This window comes from Vespula vulgaris, chromosome 16 (assembly GCF_905475345.1).
Source record: "Vespula vulgaris chromosome 16, iyVesVulg1.1, whole genome shotgun sequence".
Taxonomy (NCBI): domain Eukaryota; kingdom Metazoa; phylum Arthropoda; class Insecta; order Hymenoptera; family Vespidae; genus Vespula; species Vespula vulgaris.
The window spans coordinates 3,846,096-3,860,000 of record NC_066601.1 but is presented as its reverse complement, the minus strand read 5'-3'; the positions used below and the strand labels follow the sequence as shown (position 1 = coordinate 3,860,000).

General features: G+C 36.3%; 1 protein-coding gene across 10 annotated transcripts in view; it reads right to left on the bottom strand.

The window, feature by feature from the left end:
* The window catches only part of LOC127069704 (potassium voltage-gated channel protein Shaker), a 136,102-nt gene that overhangs the window by 85,939 nt on the left and 36,258 nt on the right, over positions 1–13,905 (bottom strand). The window contains exon 1 of one of the 10 annotated variants that reach the window (XR_007783675.1): positions 1–1,987. This exon is cut by the window's left edge and continues 2,269 nt beyond it. The exons of 5 other annotated variants lie outside the window; for them this stretch is intronic. Coding sequence is in view for 1 of the 5 variants with exons in the window: in XM_051007050.1 (XP_050863007.1) it covers positions 4,708–4,790 (83 nt within the window). In the remaining 4 variants the exon portion in view is untranslated. Of the gene's footprint in view, positions 1,988–4,707; positions 5,218–13,905 lie in introns of those variants that run through there. 4 more of the 10 variants (XM_051007050.1, XM_051007049.1, XM_051007043.1 and 1 more) reach the window with 4 other exon arrangements.

Here is a 13,905-nt window from a genome sequence, read left to right as displayed (position 1 = left end):
GGAAAGATGCCGCGTTGTTCAAATCGTTACGATATGATTTTAAGGATAAAGGAAAATGTGAAGGAAAATGTTTTTGTACGATAATTTCTTCTAAATGGATGACGGTATCGATTCTTTCGCGCTGCTAATTGCGTTGCAAAGAAAAGAGAAAAGAAAAAAATGGTCAAGATCCGTTTTTAATCGTTTGAAAGGATAATACATTGTGTTTTAATCGATCATCGTCCTTTTTCTTTGATTTATGCGGTCGAACTATCTTTGGAAGAATCTCTGCCACTTTTGAAATAACTTGAATCGACTTAACTAACGATTTCATTCCGTTTCCCGCCTAATTTCGTAAATTCTGTAAAATCCCGCCAAAATTCTCATTTAGCTTGATAATTTGACAAGGAACCGAGAGATGTCGGCTTCTCCGAAGCGCCACTAGCGCCCGTTCAATACTACGAAATCGTAGAGGATTTGGTCGAACTGTCACGCTAACCTCCTTTCCGCGTTCAGTCGATTCTTCGGAACTGACCCATCGATAACGCCTCGTCAAAGGAATATAAATAAAGACGAAAACTGGGTTAAATAAAGAACCTATCAAATTTGTCTCTTTGACTCCCTTTCGATGGAAATACTTTTTTAAAAATTGAAATAAAGGTCGTTCTCTTTTTACCGACCTTATCAAAAAAGATTCAGCTCTGAAGATAGTTATTTTTTTAAAAGATAATCGTTTTCTCTTCCTTTGAAAAAAAAGAAACTCGTTTTAAAAATATGTAAATTATGCAAATTTAACTTGTAAAATATAAGAATTAATAACCAACTAAAGTATAGTGTCTTAAATGTATCCAAAAACAATCTTACCAAGAAACTTCATAAAAAATTCAACAAAATCCTACTCAAAAACCTTCTCTAGGGACGTTTCACAAAGATGCTGAGAAGCCGAACTTGATTTTAACATTGTTTCTGATTCTAACGTGTCCAATCGACTTTCCTTTCCCGCACCTAATTACTCTTAATCATTTATTTAAACTCTGTCGACAATGACTAAACCAAATTTTTTCACCAAAACAAGATGACAAGACAAGAACATCGTTCTAATTATCGTTCTTACTTATCGAAAAGAACAGTGTCACGTGGAGTTCCTCAATGATAGATAAGATAAATGAACCAGGATCGTTCTAAGTAATCACCGATCACGAAAAGGGAATAGAAAGATGGGAAAAAGAGAGAGAGAGAGAGAGAAAGACGGACGGACAGACAGACAGACAGACAAATAGACAGACAGACGGACAGACAGACAGACAGACAGAGAAAAAGAAAAATGTATTCGAAGAGGAAGAAAATTTACCAAGAATCTACGTCACACGTGACGGAGTGATAAAGAACGATAACTGTGCACAGTTAGAGACGACTTTAGGTCGAACGATAAGTTGCCCCAAAAAAAATGTAAAAAAAGACGAGTTGGTAGGCAGAAAGGTCGAGCGGGTCGAGGGTGGTATCTACTCGAATAAAATGAATTTATCGCGAAACTTAGGTTCGTTTCGTTCGAAGGCAAATGAGTGACGCGAATGGTAGGACGGCGTCGGTATAACTGACTCTCTCTTTCCTGACCCAGCATGCATAACCTGCTTTATGGCAGGTATAGTGGTAAGCAGGAGGAGGCGTTTCCATAGTTGGTCAGCAGGTTGACCGCGTAGTTCTTTTCCTTTAGCAATGCTCTGAGCTTGCAAAGCTCCGTTTCTCGCGCGCGTGCGTTTGTCTGTACGTGTGTGTACGTGCGTGTGTATGCGTGTATCTGTATATTCCTAGTTACGGAGGGAATGAGTGAGGGAAAAATAGTGGTCTACTAGCACGCTATATTAGCTACACGATCCGTAACACACAAAACTCGGAGGACTCTCGTCAGGTCGCCGTTTGTAGAACGGCGCCCTGCAGGGCCGTCGAGGTGAGCCGCATACATGTCGCCGACCTGCTCGGCTACGGCCACAACCTGCTCGCTTACTTTCTCCCTCTCCTTCTCCCTCACCCTCACCCTTACCCTCACCCTCACCCTCACCCTCATCCTCATCCTCATCCTCACCCTCCCTCTCCCTCTCTCTCTCTTTCTCTCTGTTTCTCCCACCCTTTCTCTCTCTCACGGCCCTGTTCCACTATTCGAGATCGAGAGAACACGCACGGCATGTGTACCACGAGCTAATCCTGCATCGACATTCCCTACAGACGGAACGTGTCAATAATAGTATCGTTATTAATTCGATATTATCGCCATAAGAAAAATTATATTACTCTCTGATTAATCCGTGTTGTAAAAATTTTAATATATATATATATATTTTTTTTTCTTTCCTTCTTTTTTTTTAGAGCATTGCTATCATCGAGCTGTTAGTAACAAAAAAATTATAATAATGTGATTAATTATATAGGTATTCTCGATATTTTGGAATATAGTGAATATCGATATCAATGGGATTAATAATACTATAAGTATCGTCAGAATTTGTTTTGAGATTAATATGTTTAATATTTAAAAAGGAATTGTTAAAATATTGATGTAGTTTCAATGTTTAATTATTCTACGGTAGATGATAATATCGTCGATTAAAATATAATGATATATGAATATCGAATATTCGTCAAATTAGATACGTTCGCAAAATGGTACTTGTACGTATGTATCTCTGTATTCCTGAAAAAAAAAAGAAAAAAAGGAAAAAGTGTCATCGAAGAAAATATCGATAAAATAGCAAGCATATAGCTCGCATTGCGAACAGTTTTCAGAGTAACGAGTGTACCACGCAATTATACGTATATCATGCTCTACACCAACTTGATCTAGATATTTACAGTGGACGATCATGTACACGATCATGAAAAACAACCCTCCCTTTTTTCCTACTAACATTTTTCTAGAGATCACTAGTCGTAATTAATTCTTAATACATATAGAGAATATTTTTATAAGAATCGATAATAATTTCAATTAAAAATTTAAAATAAAAATACAAAAAGACATACGCGATCAAAGTTTTCGATAAAAACAAAAAGAAAAAAAGATTATTACGAATCAATCGTCCTCGTCAAGATTTTCAAAAATATCGAATGAAATTATTCCAATGATAAATGTCCCGTTTCGATAAAAAAAGAAAAAAAAGAAGGAAAAAGAAAATAAAACGTGCAAGATCTTTATCGCGATAAATACAATTCCTATCGATTAATACAAAAGAAGGTGGTTGTTGCAACGCGATTATATTACTACCAAGTCATACACACGTTCGACGACCTAGTGAGAAACTCGATTCTGTATCATTGACATCGTTTGCAGAAAAACTTGTAGAGAATGTAAAGGTTATGGGAGGGGGCTCTTCGCACATATTTTTCCATTCCAAATAAATAAATAAATAAATGCATAAATAAATAAAGAAAGAAATAAAAAAATGAATAAAACAAAAACCATGGGGAAAGAAAAAGGAGAAAAAAAAGGAGAAGAAAATTATCATCGACTGAATCATTTCGATGACGAAAAAATATTATTGTTTTTCTTCGTAAAAAAATTATCGTATTTTTCACGATTGATAGTCTAAAGAAAATGACGGTATTTTGATAACGCGAAAACGAGTATGACGTGAGAGAACAAACACTGCATGCGTACAACACTACGTGTGTACAACACAAGAACGAGAATGCAGAGGTACGCTCGTTTCAACAACGGTAGAGAGGTAGAGAACATCGTGATTACCTGCAGGCAACCTCTGACCTGGGTCAATACTGCAAGGTTCAGTTGCCCCTCTTTCTCTCGAATGCTATCCGTTGTATTAATGTTTCTACGCATTCGCGAAACTTTCTCGAGGAAACGAACGATCTTCGTAAACTCCGATCAATGATGGTTAACTTTATAAAGTTAAAGTTTGCAAATTGTTTGACAACGGACAAACGGAAAGAAGCAATTTTGCATGGGCTGGCACGTCCAACGTTTCAGCTCGTAATAAAAAGAAGAGTAGGTATAGGTAACATTAACTTTTTATATATATATGTATGTATGTATGTATGTATTTATATACATATATAATATATATATGTATATTTATATATACATACATGTATAAATATATACTCTCTAAAGATACAAACTCATAAGTATGTAAGAGAAGAGAGAGAGAGAGAGAGAGAGAGAGATACATGTCGGACGAGAAAATATTAGAAAAGCTCGAAAGCTTTCTTGGCTTATCGGTTTCTTTAAGCTTGCGTTAGATGGCGGAGGCTTACTTGAACCAACTTTATATCGGACACGTTCGATTTCGCCACTCTTCTCAAACTCTCTATTTATAGCAAAGCTTGAAAAAACGTTCTCGAAATTGAAAGTTTACAAATCGAGAGAGAGAAAAGAAAGGAAGGAAGGAAGGAAGGAAGGAAGGAAGACAAAAAGAAAGAAAAAAAGAAAAAAAAAAGAAGAAGGGAAAAAGCAAATATAGATATACACCGTAATGTTTTAGATAGCTACAAATCATCGATTCAATTATTGGATTATATCGGTTATCGACAAATCGATTTATCGAATCGTATTTTATCGAGATAACAGAGCAGAGTTTGGTATTGTCTGACTAAAAATAAAATTTAACGGTGTTAAAAAGGAAGAAGAAGAAGAAGAAGAAGAAGAAGAAGCAAAAGAAGAGGAAAAAGAGGAGGAGTCGATGAAAATATCGAGAGGAGAATCGATCGGTCCCTTACCTGTTCTTATGCTCGGATGATTTACGTTGTCTTCGTGGCAATATCGTTAAATCTAAAAAGGCACTTCTCATTCCAGCATGCATCGTGATTTCCCAAAGATCGATCACCGATCGATATCGAATGAAACATCGAAGGAAAACACGAAGGAAAATGATCTCTTACGTATCTCGACGGGACACACACGCATACGTACACATCGCGACGAATATGATAGATATGATGTCACAAGGATGATTAAAAGAATATGAAAGGGAGAGAGAGAGAGAGAGAGAAAGAGATCAAATTCGACAGAAAAAGAGAAACAAAGAGAAAGGGAGAAAAAGAGAGAAAGAGAGAGAGAGAAAGAGGTAACTCGTCAATGATTTTTGTCACGAATGAAAATTCTTGATTTTGCTTCTTCAACGAAAACTTTTGTAGTCTCTTTTCCCTCCTCTTCTTCCTCTTCTTCGTCGAACGAGCCAACAACAATCATCATAATCATCCGACTCGACCAATTTTGTGTTACATCGTCGCGTGCCATTCACCCACCACCACCACCACCATCACCCATACTAATATCTATCTATCTACTGTGAACAACATCAGCCTCTTCCATTTTCTCTCTTTCTCTTTCTCTTTCCGAAGAGTAGGGGACTCAACAGCTCCTGTCTATATTCGTTCACCAACGTCACCCGACGTCTGATCTCACAGTGACATCGCGATAGACTACTTCAGATCTTTTCGACCAAAGTCCATAATAAATCTGCTTTAAGAGAAATATACAAACGATCGGATCAAAAGATTTCAACAATGAAAGACCTCGCAATGCGATACATAGTCTCGAGTAAAACGTGATCTAATCTCGTATAAACTCTCTATTCTTATTTAAGATCTCCCAATCTTGTCTTCGTCAAATTTATTATCGTTTTATCGATTGTAACGTTAGTTGGATTAATCCACTCGAAATGTGACATAGAAATATCATAGAATATCATAGAAATATTTCTGACCATCGAATAGCAATAACTTTTATGATACATCGGGATATATTTCAAAGAATCGAACAAAAAGAGAAAAAGGATAGAAATGACGTTTCGAGGATTCGTAAAGACAAACAGAATTATTACGAAGATGAAGGGGGAAAAAGAAAAAGGAGAGAAGAGCAAAGAAAAAGAAACCTCTTTTCTCTCGCGAAATATGATTTCGTTAAAGGACAAAGGAGACAAGAACGAAATAAAAACTAAAGCAATCGAGCGTAAAGAAACGATGAAAATAGAAAAGGTTTTAAAGTACGGCCCTGAATTGCTCGTTTTCTCTTTTCTACATATGCATGTTGGACGGGACGAGAAGAGCCGGTATATTTTGGAAACGAAGCTTTTGTCTGACCTCGGAATACCAAGGCAAAACGGCGACGGGCGATTCGCCAAGAACTACGTTTGCTTCGTGGTAAACGATACAGATATGGTTCGAGTCATTGATAAGCCCCAGTAGAATGAACAACGATTGCTTTCATGGGTCGGAGGTCAACTTTGTCGTTCCAGAAGAGTCAATTTCTTTCAAGGATATTCAAGAATATATCGCACCCAAAAACACGAATCACTCGACGCATCTATCGTTGAATCATTGCAAAAGAAGAGAGAAAGAGAAACAATCGTACGAACGTACTATTTCAAGCGATGAACTTTGACCCTTAAAGATCTCTCGTTAAAAAATAAATTTCTTTTTCTTTCTCTATTCTAAAAATCACCAACGACAAAAGGAAAAACAATGTGCTTCACGCTTAAACGATAACGATAACGATCGACATATCAAGCTTTGTACTAATCGAAAGTAAATTTTGATTTCGTATCAAAACGATATAACGCTCGTGACTGTTCTCTACGGTTAAAAAACCCGTTCGCCTGTTCTATATAAATTATATCAATTGAGAACGCATCGAATACCCATTGAAGTATATTTACGTATAAAGAAAGTAATAAAATGAAACTAAAAGCTACGATAATTGCGATGTTTATTTTCCAAACAACAAAGTGCCAAAGATACGATTAACATATTAAAATTTGCCTTAGCTATTACGATTGAGATAACGCAAACGTTGTACATAGCGTTGAGTATTTCTTCTTCTTTTTTTTTTTTTTACTTCTCTTTCTCCCTTCTTTTTTTATTTACACGATATAATAAACACAATGATATCGACATCAAAAGAGATAAGAGAGCACACGGTTGAAGGATCGGCTATCAAAGAAATAAAATTGACGTCGTCCTTTCGTAAAAGTCGACAGCGTACTAGTTTCGTTCGTACCAAGGCACACACTTTTGTTAGAACGGAGGACAATATTTTCTCACCTTGACGCGCTTCGAATAAAAGCTTTTTACCTCATGGATGATGAAACGTTAGCCTCTATGACAATGTACAATCGGAACAATGAGCTCGGAAATCTTTATCCGCGGAATTCTAACGATCAAAACGAGAACGTTTGAAAAGCGGAATAATAAGCCCGAATAGATCTTTTCTTTCCTTCCCTTTCCTTTTCTTTTCTTTGCTTTTCTTTTCTTCTTTCTTTTCTATCTGTTTCTTTTTCTTGCCGCGACGATAATTCCAATTATCGTTTACATCGATTTTAGACAAAGGAATTTAAATAATATAACAGATATTATTCTGTTTCGTTTTTTCTTTCTCTTTTTTAGCAATTCGTATAAAAGTTTCGCTCGAACTTGCATACTTTTTGTTTATCGATTTTTAAAGTTTCGTTCAAGCGACTTTGGATAAAATTGTAGAAAATTCTCCTATTTCATTTTCGTATATTTGCATAAATTCGATTACTACTGGAATGAAAGAAAAAAAAAAAGGGGGAAAAAGAGAAGTAGAAATTTTGTTTTATAATTCTTTCACATCCTCCGAGGACTATTGTATAAGTTAATTTACACGGCTATAAATTATCAATCATAATTAGCACAACGACGAAGACGATCATTGCCAAAGTGGGTTTGGTTTGCACGTAGAATTCAGTACATTCCAAGGGATCCAGAATTCCAAGCTAATTCCTCGTGAACCAACGAAGCCACCATTGCGGAAACCGAATATGCCTTGGCTTATCTACAGCTTCACGGATCTAGCCGTGAGAGAGATAACGGAGATCATCCGAGTGTGACTTCTTCCAAGTGAAACGACGAACCGGAAGTTTGCTTTCAGGAAATAAATCATATCCCTAGTCAATGGAAAAACCTCGTAAAATGAACGTACATCGATCTCACCGCACCATGAAAAATTTCTTTATCGTTTTATACTGAAATTTTATGAAGAAGAAAATAACGATTCACGAGTATGAAATTTTTACATTATTTTCATCAGCAACGTAGGATTAGAAAGGCTACACTGATGTATAATCAAATCGTTATAATGTATATTATACACACACACACATATATATATAAAAATTTATTTTTTAATTTTTAAAAGTAATTATTGTTCTGTAATTATATTGCAATAAGAAAAAATTCGACTGAATATTTGTAAATACTTTTTAATAATTCGTAACGGTCGCGACTTGACGTCCAAAGATGTATTCTATATCTCGATACTCATCTCAACAAAGCTAATAAAATTTTCAAAGTTGGAACGTGCCAGTAGGAAATAATTCGAAATTATTAAGCTTTCTCCATCGTATACATATTTACCAAGGAAAAGTTAGCAGACCGACGTCGTGGGATCACGATTGTCGAGAAAAGAGAACTAAACGAGGAAGTTTGTTTGTAGGAAACGACGAATGACTACGAGGTCTAACGACACCTGGGCGAGCGCTTTCATTAAAATCGGCCCTAATTGCGGAGATACGACCGTTAGCTTAACAAAGCTAACGCTCCGCATTCGCAAGACCATATGCAAGTTGGACCAACCAAGTCATTCGTATAAGCATCTTTTCTCTACGACCTTCTTTCGAGGGCAAAAAAAAAGAAAAAAGGAAAAAAAAGATTCTCAGAGCGGCTGTACGCGTAAACGCGACCCTTTGAACTTTTCTCTCGTTAAGAAAGAAAAAGAAACAAAAAAGAAAACAAAGAACGAGGGGAAAAAAAGTAAGAAAAACGAAGAAAACGATTCTTTATCGATTCGACGATTCTTTCACGTTGTTGTATAAATTTTCAAACAAAATCGTAGAAACTTTTTATTTCAGTCTCTTTGAAATATCAAATGCGTTTATTTCTTTTATTTCTACGAAAGAGATCAAAGAGAGACAGAGAGAGAAACAGAAATAGAGAGAGTCAGAAAGAGAGAGAGAGATCTTTCGTTTATAGTTCGATAAATGTATCTAGAATTTTTCTTCGTACTTATCAAAGTAAAGAAAGAACAAGCAGGATATTGCTTGAATCTTTGAATAGACCAGTTAGAAAAAGGTCCAAGTTCGACGTACGAAAACCGATCGACCGATAAATCTTTCTATCGGCTTGTGATTGTTCCTTTTGAAAGAGATTCGAATGGTACATAATCCGGTGTTATGCGAACAAAAGGAGAAATAACTGGGAGATACCAACGACGGATATATAATATTTGTTTATGTGTGTGTTAAATTCTCGTCATCGACATTAAGCATCGAATAAAAAGAAGATAATAGCAGCGAAACGAGTTAATATAAAATATCTTTGCGTATGTAAAAAAGAAAGAAGGAGAGAAGAAAACAAGGACGTACAAATGATACTAATTCTATAGTATTCGGCGGAAATTATTAACGAGAAATATACTACTGAGCGATTTAAAAAAAAAAAGGGAACCAAGTAGAAAAAATCAGAGATGATAGACGCGACGAAAAGAGAGATATAATGTATGTAATAATAATACAAAAAGAAAAGAAAAAAAAATAGGGAAAAGATAAAAGAAAAAGAAATATAAATAAAATTCTAAGGAAGTAAAAATAGTATCTCATAAATATATTCAAGTGGCATAAAAAGAGAAAGAGAGAGAGAGAGAGAGAGAGAGATAAGGAAGGAGAAAGAGAAAGCGAGAGAGAGGAGAGAGAGGAGAGAAAGACATGAAGACAGAGAAAGAGAAACACAGAGAAAGAGAGAGAGAGAGAGAGAGGGAGAAGATGAAATAAAAAAAGAAACAAGTCCATTGCGAATACGAGGGAAGCAAGTAGCAGCAGCAGCATCACCAGCAGCAGCAACAGCAGCAACAGCAGCAGCAGTAGTAGCAGTAGTAGTAGCATCAGCATCAGCATCAGCATCAGCATCAGCATCAGCATCAGCATCAGCATCAGCATCAGCATCAGCATCAGTAGTAGTAGCAGTAGCAGCAGTAGAGCAAGCAGGGCATAAAGCGGGGCAAAGGGATATGTCGCAATGCGTCTTGACGTCACGAACGTCGTTGGTGGGATTCGGCGGCGGATTGGCGGGGGTACGATGTGCGGCGTGTGGTCGAAGCGCCGTGAAAATGTTAGAGAGAGAGAGAGAGAGGAGGGAAGAGGGAGAAAAAGAGAGAAGGAGAAGGACGATGCACGTGCACCAAGTGCATCATCGTCCTCCATGCCGTTGCACCTCGCCATCTATCGGCTACACCTTCAAAGAGTTCTACATTTCCTCGTTGACGCTGGTAATCGTCCATCCCTCTTTTTTTCTTTTTTTTTTTTTTTTGAGAGAGAGAGAGAGAGAGAGAGAGAGAGAGAAGATCCACCCTCTTAAAGCTGTATTTTAATTTTACAAACGAGCTTAAGTGGAATTATTATTATTTTTTTTTCTTTTTTTTTTTTTTCAAAGATACGATTTAATTTTTTCTTTCCTCCTTTCTTCTCCCTCCTTTCTTTCCTTACTTTTTAACGAGGTTTCATATATTGAAATTGCGAATTATATTCTTGAATGTTTCTTCCTTTTCTTCTTCTTCTTTTTCTTTCTTTTTACTCTTTTCTTGTTTTTTAGTAAGGTTTTAAAGGATCAAAATTGCTATGTTATAGATGAAGAATATCGGTGTATTATTATCGTAACTTCATTAAACATTTCTCGTATTATTCTCCGATAGAAATATCCTCGTATCTTCGTTCGGATTCAAGATTCTTTTTTCGGAAATTTAACTTGCTGATATATCGAGAGAAAGAAAAATCTATTTTAATTTAGTAGGATCGTATGAAGAGAAAAATTATTTTTATTCGCGATTAAATGAGAACGTATAAGAATTAGAAGAAGAAGAAGAAGAAGAAAAAGAAGAAGAAGAAGAAGAAGAAAAAAGAAAATTTGAAAAGTACGAGTTGAAAGGAAAAATCAAAGATGATATATTATATGAATCTCTCGGTGAATTCGTTCTCCCAGTTTCACGAATCGTACCAACGTCCTAACGAAGAGGACAAGGAAGGAAAACGACGATCGATGATCCGGGCCGGGCGTCGTTTTAAGAAGAACTTTCGCGAAAGCTGCCGCTTAACGAGAATTCAAACGAAAGAAGTCTCTCTCTCTCTCTCTCTCTCTCTCTCTTTCTCCTTCTCTACGTCTCTCTCTCATAGTAATAGTAGTAGTAACCTCAAAGGACCGAGGCTATTCCGGTCTTACTCTTTCTTTCCACGTAAAGGTAAACCTCGGATATGAAAAGTGCATGGCCCGGTTCGACCAAGTGCATCGGTTTTAATACTTCGGACAAGTTTTTCTTAAAGGATAAAGAAAGACTCTCGTATATTATCTTGAAATGAATGTGACATAGAAAATCTTTTCCAATAGCAAGATATTTCCCTGTAACCATTCGTTACTATCTTTTCTTTCTTCATTTTTTCTTTAACCTCTTTTTTATTCTTTTTATTTTCTTTTCTTTTCTTTTTTTTTTTTTTTTTCTTTCAAACGAAGTCGATGAATAGGAGAAGGTAAAAGGTATCGTAGAAAGTAGAAATGGCCGACATATGGTCAGGCAAGAAAACTTCGAGCGGTAAGTTTAAGTAGTAACGATCGAATCTGTACGAACAACGATGATCCTAAAGATTTCATTTTCATACGAATATAGAGAGAACGTTCGTTTGGATAAACGAATCGAAATAAAATGAAAATCTAGCGTTAAGATCGAACAAACGTGGACCAAAAATATTCCAATCGATGGTACATTTCTTTCCGAATTTTTAATAAGGAAATTTCAACCCTTCCCATGCGTCGCCTTAAAGAGGGACTCGAGTAAAACGGCACGCGTGCGTGGTTCGATGAGCACGACTGGCAAAGAGTTTCTTTTGTTCATTCTCTATCCCTACGGCTATCAAGCGTATTTTGTGAATCTAAAGAGTAAAGTAAATAACCCGCATTTAAAACCGCACCGTGAATCGTTCAACGATTCTCTAGGCACACGTGTAAACACATGGAAACTCTTGAAAATCAACGTGAAGCGCCAGAGATGTCCCTGTTCGTAGGGGCTATGTGCGCGGATAACAGAGAATCATGGATAACGATTAGTTTACCAAACGCATTGCGGATGAAGCCTTCTATTTGTTTCACGTCGGGCCAAGTAGATGGCTCCACCCACGCGAATCACGAGTACTACCCCTGAGCGATATAATCCCCTGAGCAAGTTAAACACAATGTGGAGAAAGGGCAAGGGTATGTGTAATAGGGGTTGCCTCGTAAAGTGGAGAGGTAGTTACGCGTAATGCACACGTGTTCACGTGCATAACCGAGCTTATAGACGAATCTAGCAAACCGTAAATGCAGACTTAACGTATCCTTATTCTATAGCGATCGTCATGAATGAACTGAATTACAACGCCCTGATATCGAGTAAAATTTCAATGTATTTCTCTTACGGCTACTGTAATAGTTGCGACGATCATGAATGAGTCGAATTACAATTCGGTACCATAGAAAATCACCAAGCATTCCCGACGGTTACGATCATGAATGAGTTTAATTAATACTCGAGATACCTTACAAAATCACCGAGTAATTCTGACAAGGACGATCGTCAATCTGCTCGATTATTGTCGCATTTAAAATTATTTTTCAACGTGCTTCAAGCATTTCTACCTACTTAAGTATTTCCATGGAACGCGATATTGAAAGACAAATCAAATGACCTTCGAATTACATCACGATATACTGATGATGATCGCTCGTGCTTGATTTTTAAAAAGAAAACGAATAAAAGAAAAAGAAAGAGAAGATCCAAAAAGATCCAACCGCAAAAGAGAGTTAATTTGCGGAGAATCGAGTTATAGAGTATCAAAGAGATAAATTTTAAGATAAATCCTTGACACTTATTTAACTTGGGTTCAGATAGCAGCCACTTGTAAACTTTTCGATATCCCTTTGATGTGATTCAGTCTACAGGCGAAATCCTTTCGCAGTGACCTTCGATAAAACTGGCTGATCGTGTTGACGATTAATCGATAGAAGACCACTAACGGGCAAAGATGCCCGTTAATATTTACACCTCGATGCCGGAGGTAGGTATTCAACCAATTATCGATGCCGACAAGCTCGATGCCAATTTCCGTAACGATATTTCCAAGAATTAAATGAACGACCAATGGCAGCGAGTTACGAAATATTTCGATAATCATCTTGTGTATATATGTGCGCGTGTGTGGGTGTGTATATATATATAGACCTATGTCTAAAAACGATTTCGTGCAAACAACAGGTGTTGTTCAAATGATTCGTAACAACACGTTTCAATACTCCAATTACATTCGATTAAATTAATATAAAAAATTGGAAATTCAGATAAATGTAAAAATTAGTTCAAATCAAAAAACTCCATCACCCGAGGTAAACGGGGGAAAAAATATATATATATATTAAATATAAAATTCTAGAAAATTATTGTTTAATAAAAAATAAAATCGAGGATTCCTGGAGATGTTTATTTAAATTCTTGATGTTGCATCTAGATAGCTAAATGTTTTGACACAGTAAACTTCGATAGTTTACGAGTCCAACGAGACTCTTAAATCATTCAAGATTCACACCGAGAATCTGTCCAAGTGTATCAGGAAGTAAAGTTCTCATAAGTAAGTACTGCGTCAGACGCTGCGTCTTAGACTTTCGAGTTTGAAGATTCGTTCTCCGAGTTATCGCGATAGTATTATTCGTCAAACTTATCACAGCTTTTCGTTAATTTTTCTTGTTTTTTTTTTTTTCTAAGTTTAGAAAATGAATCGTCGAATCGTTGTTATATTTTTTGTACGAAATTATATTAACAAGTAAATTCTTCGATTCAATTTGATCGTCCCTCTTTTAATAAGAACAATTATCGATTTCGAATTG